Consider the following 19,047-nt stretch of genomic DNA (forward strand, 5'->3'; position numbering starts at 1 on the left):
CTGATTCATAATATCATGTTTGCGATTCCTGCTTTTGTTGAGTTCACACAGTCTTAATCATGAGTGATGTTAAGAAAAAAATACTATGCTGTACCCATGAGACTGAGCCAGATTTCCAGTGTTCTCATTTCAAATGCTCTGAAATGATAAATCCAACAGAGAGAAATAACATAATTTTGAAATTCAATAAAATGAACAATTATTATGCACAAATCTGCAACCTAGGAGGACTAGTTAATGTTAGCTGTATTTCGTGAAGAAGACCAAGAAAGAATCAGGACCATGCCAGTTTACACTCACATTCCTACAGTTTAAAAAGTCCATGTTCTTAGAGGTAATGAAATGATTGAAGTACCTGTTTGTTACAAAGCATTCTTAGTAGCATTGCATGGTATCAGTGCAAGACGTATTCAGACAATTCAGTCTAAACTAGCACTAACAGGTTCTGTTGATGAAGATGGACATGGCAAACACAAAAATAGGCCAAACAAATTAAAGCAGGAAACTCTGAATGCCATTTACTCTCACATTAAATCAGTGGTGGCTGGCAGCTAGTATGATGGGTAGTGCCAACGTGATCAAGAAATCAGAAAAATTTTGCTAGCATATGTCATAGAAATCTAATGAAACAGATAATTTTAACGGAACTTTGTTTACTAAAATTGCAGACAAAGATTCAGAGTTCCTAATATTGGTTTATTTTACTTCCCATTTGTACTACTTTTGGCTAATCATGAAGATAAGGATGAGTGAACACTCACAAAGAACACCCAGGCCAGACTGGGATTCAAATCCGTGATCCCAGGCATTGTAGCATGCTGTGTACAGAGGTCAGCCAGAGTTTCTAGGAAATAAATGCGACTATTAAAATTTCGACGCCTGTCACCTTTACCACTTTTTTCTTAAAAAAGACAGAAATGATGTTTAAATCTGGCATGGAACGACCACGTTGTTTAACTTTTAATTTAATATCGTATAGTACCTTGGAAAATGGTGTATGTAATAATGCTCTAATCTGACTCTTCACTCACTACCCTTACTTTCACACACCATCAGACACTTTCACTTCACTAAAAAGAAAAACACTGAACAATTAGAGACACAGAGTCGAACACTGTATTCTCACCTTGCTTTGTTTATAATTTGCAACCCGAGCACGGCACACGGCACATCAACAATCGGTGTTACCAACAACTAAAATATGATTATCTGCTAAATGAACTGTGGATCTACGATTTTTAAAATTCAATGCAAGAAATTGAATTATATCTCCAAGTAAAATTCTTATACTGATAGATTTTCCGTGTGATTTTTTACAAATATTAAAGTAAAAAATCCCCTGGTGATGCGAATTCCTCTTTTTTTACAGAAAATATCTTCAATATTGTCAACGTCAGTTGCAACACGTGAGTGTCTGTGTGCGCTAGAGCAAGGGATATATATTTTCTTAAGGAAGAAATTGATAACAACAAAAGTCTGGATGGCTCTTTACACACATCTATCTAAATGGTTATATACATTTGGGAATATTTTACGTTCGTTCTTCCCAAGTAGGTAGGAAAGTATTTTTCTCCCCAATTACATCTCCAAGTATTACATATCAGTCAGGATTGATCACTTCTCTATGAAGTTTGCAACTATGTCAACACAATGCAAAAGCTTTCGCGTCATGCCAGCCGAAAATGGGCATGGCTGGTTGCATGATACTAATGCCTCTGCACAATGGCCACACTATGCTGGCCCTGAGCAAGTGAGAGAACATCTGGGTATACGGCGCAGGAATTGAGGCAGCTGTAAGCTCGAATGCTTATGAAATTCGAATCTCCTTGTTCGTAAATGTATTAATTTAACTATATTTTGGCGAAGCAAGTGCTTTTTCTGAGGGTAGAGCCATGGCACGGCGGCTCTCCCCTTAGAGCTACTGCTGCATTAAATCACTTAAAGACAGGGCATCTCATTACAGCTTTCATGACAGTGAACGTATTTATCTATCAGAAGAATTGAATATAAAGAAGCTTCATGCTATGAACTCTACAAAACCTGCGTCATATGAAACTTACCACTACATCTTCAACACAAAATTCAACATCTCCTTCGGTTATTCACGTACTGATACATGTAGTAGATGAGATGTGATCAAAGTTAATAAGTGAAGTCTTGAGAGCAGACTGTCCAATACAGCAGATCATGAAGAGAAGCTTCAACTAAATGCACAGTTAAAAGAGCTCAACACAACAAGAGTTGCACTTGCAAAGGGCAGAAGAAAATGCCAAGCACGTCTGTCTTGTCAGAATGTCACTTCACATGAGGCTCTTTGTTTTGACTTTCAAAAGAACTTAAAATTTACCCAATGTCAATACAAATTATGTCTATTACAAAAGACAGTCATCATTTTTTTTGACATTCATGTTCTTTCAGGCTCTTTCACTTATGATGAGACTATAGGGAAGAAAGGTGCAGATGATGTTGTGCTTACGATTTCATTTTTCATATTCTTGGAATGTTTTGTGATTCCTGCTGTGGGCTAAATAAAAGAATAAAAAATAAAAAAATCAGTCATACGGTTTTTATGCTATGTTGTCCACATTAGGAAGCGTTTGAAATTGGTCACTGTAATCTTTCAATCAGAGGTAATTCCTATATAGATTGTGACCAAAACGTGACTCTTATCAAAGCATTACATCTGAAATTTCTGCAGATTGGAGAGACCAAGATCTGCAAGACAGAAACCAAGCTTTTCTCACACAACATGACATCATATTTTAGCAAATAAGTAATGCACATATTCAAATACAGAATGACTTTCATCAAAAACACATCAATATTTATTTTTCTTTGCTGCATTACTATTTATGTGTCAATATTTATACATAAATAAGTTTACATGGTAATGTAGTATAAAAAACGTTTGCAGTACATTGATTAGTTTTTCTAAGTTCTTCTTAAATGAATGCTTCACTTATGTTTTTGCAAGAGATTTTTCAAAACGTGAACATACTTATATGTGTTAGTAATGCTTACACAGTGTTTTCAATTTAGATACTTATCAATACATATAACTGAAAAATGTTCAAGGTACGTAAAATTAATCATATGATGATAATCAATTTCATCATTATATGCATATGTTCATAGGGTTTTGTCACAGATGATAAATTCAATGGTGTTCTTGTGAAACGTAGTTGCACTTTTAACATAATAATTAACAAATTATTCACAGTCACAGAACAATGACAATACTGTCCATTCACCCATTATTTTATACAATTGTCTTTCTTCTTTCTTTTTTTTTTTTGCAAGCTCAGCACTTAGTTTCAAACTAATAACATCTTGATTTTGGGAGTTGTATCACTTCTTGGAAGTAGGCATGAAAAATTCACAAAAATATATTTTGACATATGAACTTGATAAAAGTATTTTTCCACATTATCATGGTGCACCGGGAGATGATTTATATAAATTTCGTGGTCATTCACGGCCTGAAAAATGGCCGACTAATGTTTTGCATATATGTAGTCATGGGTATAGGTGGTGGTGGCTGTGTTTGCAAGCTGCTGTGTCCACTCCGGTTGAAAAGTTCTGCTTGCTCATAATCCACATCATAATATATTCCACTCTGGTTCTGCAAAACACAACAAAAACAATTAGTGCTCAAATCAAATCTTGGAAATGTCATTTAGGTAAAAAAACAACAAAAAAACAGTTATAAATTTCTGTACTCTATTTGAATGAATAGTCTGAATCCTTCAGTTGTTTAGCTAAGTGAAATACGTTTGTAGACAGTAGAGAAATCATCTTTATTTTAGAGTTCTTAACAACTTTCATTATTTTTATTGTCTACATTATTTGCATAACGATAACCTACACTGCTCATAAATGGTATATGAAGTCCAGCTTTGTGGCAGGAAGTACAGCCGAAGTAAGTGTTCGGAAAGCAGCAGTGTTGCTTACTATCAATCAGTTTAACCATATGCAGGGAATTTTGTGTCTCTCAGACTCAAAGAAAAGGGCTAACGGAAAGATTGCAGCGTAATTATTAATTAACTGGAATTTCCACGTCTGCAATAAAAGTAATGTAAATGTGAAATATTCCTGAAATTTATTTCATAAAGAATCTAGTTTTTGAAGTTCATGACGAAGTATTTATCACAATTTGTTAGAATGCGAGGGCCCCAGGTTCGAATTTGGTCTGAGCATGGGTGTTCTCTTTGAGTCTATTTTCATCATCGCAAGTAGCCGAAAATGGAAGAAAAGCAACACTAAATAACAAAATGAAAAAAAAAATGCAATAAGAATAAGCGAGACAGAAATAGTGATGTTGCAATTCCTGAAAATAATGCAAAAAAATCTTTCGGAAATACTGTTATCCTAGTCCAGGAGAAGGCTTGAAGAATAAATAAGATCCTTCCCCATACACTTTGGCAAACAGAATCGCAAAGTTGGCACTGAATAAGCGATGGCAAAAATAATAGAAATCCTAAAGGAAGAAAAGTTTATGTCACAGATGGGGGAGGGGGGCACATGAGAGGAGGTACCCCCCCAAACATCAGTCAGCCAGGCTATTAAAAATAAGTCAATGGTTTCCTCTCATTTAACTTTAACAGTAAATTGAATTTTTGTAAAATTAAAATTGTCGGGCTTTACTTTTGTTACATGTCATGTTGGTTTTGAAATGAAGCACAATAATAGAATTGTGACTCTCGTAAAATTCTTACCAAATGAATGAATGTCTCCGTACATTCCAGAATATTGACTCTTCATTTTGAAATAAATAGTTTAAAATAATATAATTTATGTGCCATTGGTTAATGAGATTCCTCGTCACATAGCAGAATCCGCTATACTGATGGGAACGGTAATCATTTAGGTTTGGAAACACTAACCTTCCACAAAAGCACGACTTGCCAAAGTCTTCATTAATTTTCATGCACAAGCTTCACTTGTATTTTGTCAGCAATGTGTGCAGCGTATGAAGCCTATCTGATGAAGCATATAGCTTTCAAATTAATGTAATTAGTGAAAAGCGACATCAAAAGTTTCAAGCTGGGCAAGAAAAGGTGCAATCTTATGGATAAATTACTCGAATAGCTTGGTTTCTTCACCATGACTTTTGGCCATGTCGGTTAAAGGCCAGCTTTCTAAGCTGAAATCCTAGGTTCAAATCCCCATGTCTCCAAAATATTTTTTCTTACCAAATGGGTGCTACATAATGTATTTTATTCTCGTCACACCAATTGCAGGCCTGGAACTTTGTTATTGTTTGCATGCCAATAAGAAAATATGTATTGAAACTATTACTCGTTCAGAGAAGGTGACTGTTACTCGAGACTACTTGCAACTGAGATTTTTTAGTTGCTGCTAAGACTCGAAATTTACAACAAGTGCTAAAATTGAAAATTGTTGTTGTTAATATTCTCAAGAAGAAAACCACTGAAATTAAATGAGTAAATTTTGAGGAACATCAGCAGATGTATTTTAAGATGTTCCGTCATTCACGTGTCACTCTCCTCATTTTATACATAAATACATATTTACAAGTGACCCACTCGATGAATGCTCGCATCTTAAGAGTAATTTTCAGATGGGAAAGAAGAAAAGCCTGGTTCAAATTGTAAAGTCAAGATGTGCGCAGATTGTAGATGTTATTATCAGAAACTCACAGAATTAATCAGTAACTACTATTATTGACCTAAACATAACTAATATGGCAGTTAGAATAGAGCTGTAAAATATGTATTTTGGATAATTAGCTGTTTGAATTATTATTCTTATATTATACTTCTGCATACTTCTGCTTTTGAGGTGCAATTTGAGCAAAACAGCTGAATGTGGACTGCAATCTAATATTAATAGCATATACAACCATTGCAGTATAGAGAGATGAAAGGGACAAATATGTTTCCATTCACATTATACTACGCAGGTAACGTCTGGGGTAAAATTCCATAGAAAGTTTGTTTCCTTGTTACGAACTATCTGAATAAAAGCTTCCTCTTGTCTGTTGGCTTTAGACTGCCAAGGTCAAGGTCAAGTATTCGCCGTGTTCGAGTAAGGTAAGCACCAGTGACTTAGTCACGTGAGCCTGTCAATCCAGCTGTTTCTTCTCTGCGACCGAGAAGCAGAAACAATTCACAATTCTATTATTGTGCTCCATTACAAAACCAACATGCACGTGTAACAAAAGTAAAGCCCGACAATTTTAATTTTACAAAAATTCAATTTACTGTTAAAGTTAAATGAGAGGACAGCCATTGACTTATTTTTAATAGCCTGGATGACTGATGTTTGGGGGGGAGGTACCTCCTCTCATGTGCCCCCCCCCCCACGGCTGTGACATAAACTTTTCTTCCTTTAGGATTTCTATCATTTTTGCCATCACTTATTCAGTGCCAACTTTGCGATTCTGTTTGCCAAAGTGTATGGGGAAGGACCTTATTTATTCTTCAAACCTTCTCCTGGACTAGGATAACAGTATTTCCGAAAGATTTCTTTGCATTATTTTCAGGAATAGCAACATCACTATTTCTGTCTTGCTTATTTTTTGGCATATTTTTCCATTTCGTTATTTAGTGTTGCTTTTCTTCCATTTTCGGCTACTCGCTATGATGAAGAGAGACTCAACACCCATGCTCAGACCAAATTCGAACCCAGGGCCCTCGCATTCTAATGAATTGTGAAAACTACTGCATCACGAACATCAAAAACTCGTTTCTTTTTAAAATAAATTTCAGGAATATTTCACATTTACATTACTTTTATTGCAGACGTGGAAATTCCAGTTAATTAATATTTGCACTGAAATCTTTCCGTTATCCCTTTTCATTGAGTCTGAGAGACACAAAATTCCCTGCATATGGTTAAATTGATTGATAGTAAGCAACACTGCTGCTTTCCGAACACTTACTTCGGCTGTACTTCCGGCCACGAAGCTTGACTTCAACTCAAACGAGTGTGCCACTTTTTGTGAACAGAAGTGTACAATGTTTCTAAATTTTTCTACTGAAATCCTACACTGAGCATTGCATTGACATGTTAATACAATGGTAATAGGTCTTTTCACATCTCTCTACTTTCTTTTGTACTTTTAGGTGATATCTTATTATCACAATGTCCAAAAGGTTCATATTTGTTGAACTAACAGGTCATTGGTGGATATCAGAAAGAAATGTAGTACATGTATGTACAAATATTTAAGTTGCAAAAGAGCACATACATTCTTGCAAACTGAGAAAATTCCAAATAGAAATTATGTCACTTGGAAATTCTTCATTACTTTTCTTTTACTTTCATTTGCCAAAGTTTAGTTGCACATTAGGTTGAGAATGGTTCTCATTTATTGTTGAAAAATAATTTTTACTACTTAGAACACAGATTATAATTACACACACTTTCCCTGTAGTAATTCGAAACTAATGATGAATATGGTGCTATTGAGAACAAGAAAAGCAGACCAACAGCACTTTTTTAATAATTCATTGAGGCTGTGGAGCAGAGGAATAAAGTGCAGCCCCTTCTGTGTGTGTGTAGGTGGATGTGCCAAATCAGACCTACTGGTATTGGAGGCTGATCCATGGTTGTCTTAAGTGTGGATTGAGTGTGCCTCCAGTTTCTCTTGCAGATAAGAATATCTACCAGTATTACATTGGATGTTGTGCAGATATCCTTTGGTGCAAATGAGTTTTTGGCCTTTCACAGGATGGATGTTAATGGTAGGAAAGGTTATGAAGATAACCCAAGTTTTGTATCTACTTTTGGTGCAGGTGTGGCTTGTCAGAAGACAACTCTGGGTTTGGTACTGTAAACTGTGTCTGGGTCAGACTGTAAGATGTGCAAGTGTGATAGCAGAGTGTGGTATAATCTTGCAGAACCTGAGTGAAATTTGGTAATCAGCAAATGACATATGTTTTTTGCTGTTTCTTTTCTTGCGAGTATATGGCTCTGCGAATTTGCTTGGTGACTAGACCAATGTAATAACTTCAGTTTGTTAGAGTATTTGAATGTACATAGCTGGGTCAGTAGCCAAGTGCGTAAAGTGGCAAACTTTTAATCTCGCCAACAAACTTATCAGGTTCAATTCCCAGCCTGGAGATGAATATTCTCTGTGAGGATAGGCGTGACTTGGCTGGAGCAAGGAGGGGCACTTGTCACCCCCCAATTTTCAGGTTTATTAAAATTTAGATGTTAATGGCACTTTTGTTAAACTCCTGAGACCTGAGGAACAAAGTAATGAGTAATTTCTATGATTTCACAAATGTAACAGTTAGCAAAATAGTCCTGGATGCTATTTTTATGGTTTAGAAAAAAAAATCGATTCTGCCCCCTCCCCCTTCTTCAATTCTTCTGCTCCTCCAAGTTAAGTCCCAAGTTATGCCCATGTTTTTAAGTGTCACTTCATCACTCATCCTCATTATCGATTAGCCAAAAATTACAGAAAAGTGGTGATAAATAACAGAAATACAAATATAAATATAAATAAGCACATGTGATATGTTTCCAGAGTATCAGGAATGAAAATGAGATGTTTTCCTGTCATGAAAGATGCATTAGTATGGCATAGGCAGTGGCGTGCCCAGGATTTTCGAAAGGGAATTGTTATGTATACTTTTTATTTGTAGTCATCCCTCATTTTGTCATATTTTCCTGCCTTTGGCATTTTTTTATGAATACTTGGCCAAAGGGGGGTGGGGGTTATAACCCTCACCAACCCCCCTTGATCACTTATTGAAGATACGTGGGTTAAGTCATAAGTCATGGCAATCTTTTTTTTTTCTCGTGAGCAGGGGACAACACGAAAAATCTAAGATATACGTTTGAAAGTGCATGGAATGTACTTTTGAAAGAAGCCACCAGATGGTGTATGTGAACAACGGTGGGGTAGTAAGCACACACCCAAGTTCAGTCGGTGAGTGACAGCATTCGAAAATGGAGGTCATGAAGCAGGAGCAACATTCGTACGTTAAAATAGCAGTTCTCCACAGAAGAAATGCACGGGAATGCCATACAGAGCTACGGGAAGCACTGGGTGTGCATGCCATGCCCTATCGAACATTGGCGAGTTGGGTGGAACCTTCAAATGGGGCAGAGTGTCAACTGCCAAGGACAAAGTTGTACGGGTGATGGTGATTGAACAGTGTTTACGTGAGGACAGATGCTGGACTGCGGCGGAATTACAACTGCATACAGGAATACTGGCATCGACAGTGCGTCGCATTTTACACAAGGACCTATAGATGTGAAAACATTGTGCAAAGTGGGTGCCACATCACTTAACGGAGGTACAGAAGTGGATTCGCTACGAAACATGTCGCATCAATCTGGTGAGGTTTCAGAATGAAGGACATTCCATGTTGAATCGCATCATTGCAGTTGATGAAACATGGGCACATGCATATGAACCTGAACTCAAGCAACAGTCAAGTGAATGGCAGCATCCTGGGTCACCATGGAAACATAAGGTTCGACAAAATCCGTCGCCCACAAAAGTTATGGTCATTCTGGAATACGACTGTCAGGGTGATCTTGTGTGCCATCAAGTGCGTGAGGGGCACACTGTGAATGCAGCATATTACACTTCATTTTGGTGTCACAATTGCACCGTGAAGTACGGATCAAATGTCCAGAACTTTTGGACAATGCCATTATTCTACACGATAACGTGACAGCTCACACAATGGACATTGTTAGGCGTCGCTGACAGCGGTGGGGATGGGAAGTTCTTCGACACTCGTTTTATTCTCCTGATTTAAGTCCATGTGACTATGATCTCATCCCCAAAGTGAAGAAGCAATTGCATGGGAAACGGTTTGTCAACAAAGAATAGATCATAACAATATTTCGGTGAGAGTGCTGCATATGCAGCAGATGGTATTCAGCACCTGCTCCATCACTGGCAACAAACAGTGGATAACCTGAGTGAATACTTTGAAGGTTGTTAAACAGTGCAATCTTGTGTACTTGTTGTTCATGCCATAATAAAGATTTGCTGTCTAATGTCCTGTGTTCTGCCTCTTCCCTACGAGAGTCTCCTGCATCCAGACTTGATCTGGTGGCTTCATTCAAAGGTACATTCCTTACACTTTCAAACGTATATCTTAGATTTTTCGTGTTGTCCCCTGTTCACAAGAAAAAAAAAATTGTTGCCATGACTTATTACTTACCCTTGTATATGGTAGGTTTATGTGCATGAAAGTCAATATCCAAGGAAGCTACCTGTCTTGAAAATATGTTGCAGGTGAATGTGACTGGTTACATTAATTCATGAATGACGTTACTGCAATCTTCTCATGCGGTCAGAGCCATTGAAGGTTGTAGTGGTTGTCAGGCTAGGAAATAATAAAGTTTAGCCATGAAGAGATTGGCATTGGAATGTACTATTCCAGTCCAATCACTGTGAATTGAATCTGTATCTTGGAAATGGAAGTTGTTGGATGTGAGGACTAAGTTGGGCAGATGAATTATGAAGGAGGTATTGGGTATGTGGGGTTTATTCAGAAAGTAATCAACTGTGAGAAGTTTCTGGGTATGGGCTATGTTTGTGTAAAAGATAGTAACATCAGCAATGTAAAAGAGTAGGTCTGCTGTAGGAGGTAGATGATGTACATCTGGAGAAGGTGATTGGTGTCTCATATGTATGAAGATAGAGCTTGCACTTCAGGTTGTAAATATGGATTAGTTTCTTCAGATTCTTGAACTGGAACCTTCTTCCCCCTTCTTCTTAAGAGGAACTTGAACTGAAATAAACTTCTTTTAGGTAATGAAGACTTTAGTTTTCATAGGCAACAGGACAGCTTGGACTGCTGGACTTTAGCCTGATCAGTGTTTTGAGGATTATTAATAACAATAATCATAATTTAATCTGCAGTACACTAGGACCATTATCAGTCTCATGAGCAATTAAACATTGACACTGAAGAAATTTACAAAATCTTGTTTTATATCTTCTGTCACCACTGTTGGTTTTTTTAGGAACTTTCCAAGCTTTGTATGCATTATATGAAACTTTATGAGTATAAAATTGCTATATTTTAATACTTGTTATGTGTTCAACTGTACCTCACCTTAATTAATTTTGGATAAATATTAGTATGTACATACAGGAAGGGTTTGAATGCATAATGTAACTATTTATTATTAACTAACAACACATTTGAAGGAAAATAAACTACTGTATAATGTCGAGAAAACTTACTGTGAAAGAAGACCTACTCTTAGGCCTAGGAACCTGGAAATTTCGTAGAAGGTCTTGGCCATCTTCCTCTTCACTGCTGTCTATGGATGAAATGGGGGCATTTGGCAATGGCGGTGGCCTGTGTGAGGGTAGTGGAGGTGGGGCCAACCTTCCTCCACCGCTGCCTGGACCAGATGAAGTCAAGCCCGGGAGAGGAGTCATTCCAGCAAAGCTGAAGATTCCAGAGGAGGGTCTCGTTGGAGGTGGAACTGGTTCAGGCTGCTGAAAAGAACAAATTGTATGAAACACAACTCAATATAAACTTGCAGTTGATTTGGTTTCAGGTATTCCACCTATGACAATCAAGTTAGACAATTAGAGAGTTCCTTGTAATTGATGGATTGTATTCTTTAGTGTAAACAGAGTCCAGTCTGACTTTTCAGTTTCTCCTTGTTGGTCCAATATTATGAAGACAATATGGGCTATACCTGAATATAATCTAGTAAATTTCAGAAAACAGATGAATTAGGAACAGAAATTACCAGCATTGAATGTAATTACATGGATGTACCACATACACTATAATGCTCATTATAGGTAAGATGCAACTGGTGATAGCATGGCAGAAATTTATCTCCTTTATAAGTAATTGCTCTTTCAATCAAATTATGCAGTGTACTATTCATCCCTGCTAAGGGAGAGATTATCCCTATCATCCTATGGAGTAAAGCAGATTCTTTAGCACAATGCCTCTTCTCCATATTTGCAAAGCTCAATTAGAAAGAGTTAGTTTATTTGTTCATTTTATTGCCTATATAGAGTTTGTTTATGTATTTCTGAGCACAGTAGCAAAGTGTGGACTAACGAAGGAGGCAAGTGATGTTCAGTACAACAATGCATATAGTACGATGGCATGCCAGAAGAGGGGGATGAGGGTAAAATTTATGTATCCTTATTGACTCAGTTAGTTTCATAAAAAAACATAACAAAAAATACTAGATTTGTCAAAATATAATAAAGTGGGTAATAAAATTAATCCATAGTATTCGCAATTATCATATTTTCTTTCAACTTTCCTGGTAAAGTTATTCATAAATACCTTACAAACAAATGTTCCATGTACGACGAAAGGGGTATGTAATTTCTTTATGCTCCGTGATTGTAATTGAGAATTTGTGAGGGTTCTAATAACCGCATTCGGAGTTACTTTGTTACACGAATACAGAGCATAGGTGCCAACTATGGGGTGGGAAGAAAGACATTAATATTTACATATATAATACATTGTTGATTCGAAACTTGAGCCCCCCCTCCCCCAACCAAATGTATTTCAAGTATGGTACAGGCCCCTGACACACAGGACATAAACATTAAGATTTCCATCCAAGCACAGAAACACATGCATGGATGATTTACTCACTACAATAAATTCCGAACTCCTCGAAGTGTCGCATACCCCCTCCCCCACCCAATTTAAATTGTAAAATAATACACCCCTGAGGCCTCCCCGAATGTGGAGTGGTAAGGTTGTTGCCTTGTAGTCAATGGGTTCCAGGTTCGATGCTCAGTTGAGGCACATTGCATGGTAGTTTGGATCCCACTTTAAACTGTAGGTCCAGTCCTAGTCAGCCTATCTCCAACAAACAGTAAAACATCTGCACTTCGCCGTATCAACCGTTCCCAAATTTATGATAGTTTAATTCACAGCACAAACACCAGCAACAAACACTCACTTCCTCGCAAATTCTTTCCCCAACTACAAAACATCCAAACAAGATCACTTTGAAAAGCTCTGAAACAACAGAAAGTGATACCAACCTATTTCCTTAATTTTATCGCTCACGGGAGAGAAGATATATCAATTTGGAGATAGAAATTACGTTGTGGAATCAGAATCTTTACAACAGAAAGAGTATGCATATAATATTCAAGTAATAATATGCCATAATAATACTTATGTTCTTAGTGTGTGCAATGTGTACGATTTACTTTTTTGCTGTTTACAAATATCAGAAGATAGTTCTTTCTTCAAGTACTTTTTTTTCATCCAAAAGTTTGTTAAACAGTTCACTTGAATTACAGTTGCCAACACTGTAGCTGTCAACACTGGTAACGTAATTTGAGCTGGACACAGGATTAAAACTGCAGACATTCCCTTTCCTGGAAACACAAGCACTCGCCCTTTCCATCTTTGAACCAAACCCTAATGTCCAATTTTTGATGCAGTTTAAAATTTGCGAAATACAAACTAAGATGTAATAAGTGACCTGTATGCAATTTAGAGCTATGATAATAGTTTATTTCAGTGACTTTATGACTAATAATTAATATTATCCTTGCGATCTTGTTTACGAGTGGATGAAGACACACATTGGTTACTGGCAATGTCTCCTTCTGTTTTCGGTTGCTTTCCGAGAAGCACCGAAGGCTCAGCTCTTCTCTGAGGATTGAGGCCCATTTCTCCAACAAGATTTCATGCTTCACCACATGATCCTTTGGGTGCGTTGGTTTTACCGTCCAGCGGCCGCAAGCATTGAGGCTGCTGCTTTCTACAGAGCTACTGAGGGAGTTTGCAGCCATAAAATGTTGCCAAATCGATTGCGATGGAGACTAAATAAGGCTAAAGCATTAAGGACATTAAATAGTATTCTAATAGTGTAAGCAGTGCTCACATTGCTTGTACTATATCTTTGCTACTGTCTGAGCATATGGTATTGCATGTATATTATGTGCAAAGTTGTTCAAAAACTTGTTACTAAACAATCATTTATTATGGTCAGGCATGGATCCACAAGGAGGGCGATAGGGGTGATCGCCCCTCCCAACTATGCCTAATACTTTTGAAGACTCTAATATTCTGTCTTTGATCACCAAGTGTAACGGCTCGAGGAGATTTTTTTTTCAAAGTTTAATTAAAGTCCACTTTATACTCATGATAGGCTGGTCAGAATTGGACTTACAGTTTAAATTTGAAACCAAACCACTGTGCAATATGCCTGAAAAGTGGATCGAACACGAGACCCTTGGAGAGAATATGCGTTAATTCACTTTAATATTCGTCTTATCATTCATACCATCTTTCCATGGCAATGAGAGGAATTATGACAGCAACATGCAATAATAACTATTTTTCCCAGCACCGTACCACTAATATTGCCATATATATATAATTACAAAAATCAAAGAAGGAGAAAGGAAACACTCACCAGACAGTGAAAAAAAATCGAATTTTCGCTAGCTTAATTAATTAATTCTGAGACGTATTATTGGTTTTGCAATTGAATTGTTTAAGGTTTGCTTTAGTTCATTTAAAGTTTGAAAGTGGGGTCATAACTTTCAGATTATTCATGGATTCTTGTTCAGAGGACATATAAGGCGGCTCTAATAACAAATGTTGCTATGTTCATACAACATTACATAGGAAAGTAAAGTGTAAGATTAAATCATACATATATTCTTTACATAGTTTAACAGAATAGTTGGCATTATTTTAGAGAAATGCTACATGTTTCTATCAAATATTACCAATCCACTTCGAGATATCTGGCCATATATTAGGTTGTTGAACAGATAAATTTGAAATTTAACTTAACACTTCATGTGATCACACATTTAACAAATAAAAATCAGTCAAAGTAAGGAGTGAAAGATATAGAGATATTGAGAGTGAAAGAATTGCTTTAGATGACAAAAAAAGAAGATATCTTACAGCATAATGATTTTGAGCCATGACATCAGCAATCTGTGCCCAACGTAAGCGATCTTCTATTGACACTTGGTAAGGATTGCCAGGTGTTTTGGTTGCTGAAGCAGCCATGTAGCCAAAGACAGGAGATGTTATACCTGTTCTAGTAGACATCATTTCAGTCTTCTGTTCTTGATTCCATCGCCGGCTGAAAACATGGGACAGTGTTAGCAATATAAAAATAGTTATATCATAAAATATAACATATAACTCAGGTGTGGATTTATGGAGACTACAGTCATGGACCTCCACCTGCAAGGGATCCTTCACTTGGAGGGAAGGGGGATTGGCTTGAAACAAAGCCATAAAATGGAAAAAATGAGATGTGAAATGTGATAATAATATTATTACTAGGGCTGAGCTGAAACCGATGCCGATGTCGATGTATCGATATCAGTATCGGAAAGTATCGGTTGGAATTCATCTCCCGATACCAGCCGATACTTTTCCTGAGTTTTGGTCTTTCACTGGTTCTGCAAAAATGTCAAGCGACACTTTCACGGAGTCTGATTATCCTGGAAATTATGCAAAATTCAAACTTTATTCTATTTTGCACAAATTTTGCATGAAAATTGTATTTTTGTATTACGTAACCTCTGTTTTAATATTCTGATGAATTTTTTAAATATTTTACAGCAAATTTCATGGTAAATGGATGCATATAATTGACATTTTATATCGGCTAATCCCAGAAATTAAGCTGATAGTGTCGCTTATTTGAAAAATGGATTTATGAGACCGAAATATGGTTCCCAGTAACATATCATGTGACGAAGTCTGCGATAATAAGCAGTGGCGTATTGTCTCAGCCAGAGGGGCCGGGCAACTTGACATTATTGGTCTCCTCCGAAATTCAGAATTAAGTTACTGGCTCACAGATGACAATCAATAGGAAACTTCTCTCATGTCATACCTTTATAGCTCGTAGTTTTCGTAGTGTGTGTAGTACAGTTGTGAATCGAGTAGAAATATTCAGTTGCTGAACCGGTCGATGCCTTATTGTTACACAATACATAAAGAAACAAACTTGATAATTCATGACCTTTTTTTTTTTACCAGTTATATATTACATGATACCAAATATTTTGAAGGGGGCTCCCAAACCTCAGTATGAGATTGAAATAAGATCTGAGATAAATTTCCCACATTGTTCACAATAACAGGTGTGAACTTCACACCTGTTATATTTTACTTCAAAGGGACCCAAAAACTCGGGAGGTGAAGATTTCCCTTTATCCTTAGGCCCAGTAACCCCAATTCTGCCACGCAGGGTATACAATGTATTCAGTGCTCGAAGTGCCACTACGCCACTGTTTCTGTCCCATATAAATGTCCATGCCTGCAGAAAAGAACGATTCTTTATGTGTGGAAATTAATTCAAATTATAATTTCTACTACGCCACTGTTTCTGTCCCATATAAATGTCCATGCCTGCAGAAAAGAACGTTTCTTTATGTGTGGAAATTAATTCAAATTATAATTTCTATTCTACTTTAGCATTCAAAATTATCAAATGAGGCATTGTGAAACAATCAATGTTTTAGTACCTGAAAAGTTGTACAGAAATGGAGTTGGTTAGGTTAGTTAGGTAGTTTCTTTAAACATTTTAATCTATTTAATATCACAATGCATAAGGCAAAGAAATGAAGTCTAACAATAAGAAGTTTTTAGTTTCAACAGAAGAAACAACTTCAAGTTGTAGCACTTTCTCTCTACCATAGAAAAAAACTTGGGATTGACAGAAATATTTCTTCATCATATTTCTCCATCTAAATTTGCAACTTAAAATAATTAATTTACTTGTGTTCCCTTCAAACTGGCAACAATGATGGTCATTCATTATATAATAATAATAATAATAATAATAATAATAATAACCCTCTGGTGGGAGGTCATTCAACCAGTTACAGGGTGACGTGAGGTCAGCACGACAAACCCCCAGTCATTGTTGTTGGTTTTCTATGACTGGTTACACTACTCATTAGTAGCTCCCCAATTTCCTCATGGTGATGGGTGGCCATTGATCCCATACACAGGCCGAAATCTCCGGAAAAGTTGTTATACTTTCCCCAGGAGACTCGAACCTGCATGCATCCTGTAGTTGGAGCCCCAAACTTGCACCTTAAACTGCATGGTCATGTTCAGGACCATTCATTGTGTAGTATTCATTTTTGTCTTCTTGTACTAAACTACATGTCTTTCCTGTAACAATGTTGGGTCTCCATAACTGTAAAAGGTTATACACCAACCTTTCGAAAAGATTAGGTAGACTGGTATTAATTGAACCCATTTTTAAAAAAATCTTACCTCCACATGCATAGACACACAAGAGTCAGAATGATGATGATTACAGCTGCAACCGATGCACCCACTGCCACACCCAGAACTTCTCCATCAACTTCACACTGGGAGCCATAGAAGTTACCAGTGCAGCTGAAAGAGATATGCCATATATTTGAGAATCTACAATAAATACATCTTTGCTGTGTAAAACTTTCTTTTTTTAAAACATTCAAATGCATTCAGTGATATTCTAGGAGGCAAAAAAATACTTAACAGATCTTTTTCGTTTGCAGTGAAGTACAATATTAATCTCTAGATTGGCTATAACAATTTCTAAACAGTCCTAATACACAAAGGAAGTCACCACTGGGGAAATGAAGGTAGATAATGCTAGATAATGCACAATCATCAATTTTACCCACAGGTAGTCTTCCAAAATTTGAGCAACTTTTCACAGAGCAAGTAATTTTTATTTCTAATATATTTTGTGTGTGTTTGAGAGTAGTAAGTTCGACTTGTTTTCAGTTTGCATAAGTTTCTGTTTTTGTGTACATGACACATAAACTTGATTGGCATATATCTGTAACAAATATCCTTGTGCAACTTATTTAAAACACCCAACTTTTGTTTCAAAATTGATCATTAGCAGAAAAATGGCTTTAACCCAAGCTAAAATTTAAATTATTTACATAAAATCTCGAGGATATGCATTTTTACATGTTATAAAAATTGATTTCTTAACTCATAATTTTGATGTTGGTCACGCTTGCTAACTTAAATGCAGAGAAACTATGTACTCATCTAAAAATCTCCTTTCCACATTAAAAACATGTTATTATTCAGTTGTATCTGAAACCAATTTTGTTCATGTAAACCATGTCTCAAAACTAGACATTCCAAATGTTCTCATAAAATACATGTATTCTGAAACTACTCACTAGCAAACCTTGTCCCCATGTTCAAATCTACATTCACCACGACCTCCACAGTGATCGGGAGAACATGTCTCGCAGTTCCTTCCACTTCGATGGGGATTTCCTTGCCAGATATCCCTATACCCGTCAGGACAAGTGCACCGGAAGGATCCAAAAGTATTTGTGCAAGTGGCTTGAGGATGGCAGTCATGAAGATCTTCACTGCTGCATTCATTAACATCTGCAATGATAGAAAAAGAAATCAGAAACACAGGTAGTTAGTCAAATTTAACTTAGAAGTTCAATAAAGCAATGACATTTGGGAATAACATTTGCCACAACAGAAATAGTAAATGGAAACCTTAATTATTCAGTTTGAACTTTGACATCTTGTATTCTGTATGAATCTTCTAACTGTGCTCCCAAGGTAGCCTCTAAACACATGTTTTACTTTTTTAGATACTCTATCAATTCTAGGTATCTCCATACTGAATACCAAAGACAGTAGAATAATATTTACAATAGGAGGTACATGACCCAAAGGAAAACCCTGGAGAAGATGGAGGCAGTGGAGAAGAATGTGAACACAATTTTAGAAGTTAGGAATTAGAGGAGAAAGACAGATATGAATGGAGAGGTTGCAATATGGAGGCTCAATATAATGCTGCAACATTACACCCAACCCATGTTCCTGTACTAAGAGAGATAAAATAATCACGCTTGGTGGCAACACTGTCTGGTATGTTTTCTTCACATACCAGAAGCAGCCATGCTTCAGCTGGTTTAGTATGCGAGTAGTCACAAAGTGAGTATGGCACGTCCTATTGAGGTGGCATCCAACATTGAGGTGCGCTCCGTCATCCGATTTTTGTGCGCACAAAGGCATAATCGAAGTGAAATCCATCGCCAAATTGTCGAGGTGTATGGTGAGAATGTGA

General features: G+C 36.8%; 1 protein-coding gene across 2 annotated transcripts in view; it reads right to left on the bottom strand.

Annotated features, from left to right (window-relative positions):
* Window positions 1–2,814: 2,814 nt before the first annotated feature.
* Window positions 2,815–19,047, bottom strand: part of LOC146003764 (uncharacterized) — a 118,992-nt gene continuing 102,759 nt past the window's right edge. The window contains exons 8-12 of one of the 2 annotated variants that reach the window (XM_083142185.1): window positions 18,134–18,350; window positions 17,220–17,345; window positions 14,877–15,060; window positions 11,189–11,446; window positions 2,815–3,622 (exon numbers count right to left, since the gene is read on the bottom strand). In XM_083142185.1, coding sequence (XP_082998311.1) covers window positions 3,473–3,622; window positions 11,189–11,446; window positions 14,877–15,060; window positions 17,220–17,345; window positions 18,134–18,350 — 935 coding nt within the window. In that variant the 3' untranslated portion in view covers window positions 2,815–3,472. Of the gene's footprint in view, window positions 3,623–11,188; window positions 11,450–14,876; window positions 15,061–17,219; window positions 17,346–18,133; window positions 18,351–19,047 lie in introns of both variants that reach the window. The other variant, XM_083142179.1, reaches the window with a different exon arrangement.

This window comes from Lepisma saccharinum, chromosome 1 (genome assembly GCF_977018435.1).
Source record: "Lepisma saccharinum chromosome 1, izLepSacc3.1, whole genome shotgun sequence".
Classification (NCBI taxonomy): Eukaryota; Metazoa; Arthropoda; class Insecta; order Zygentoma; family Lepismatidae; genus Lepisma; species Lepisma saccharinum.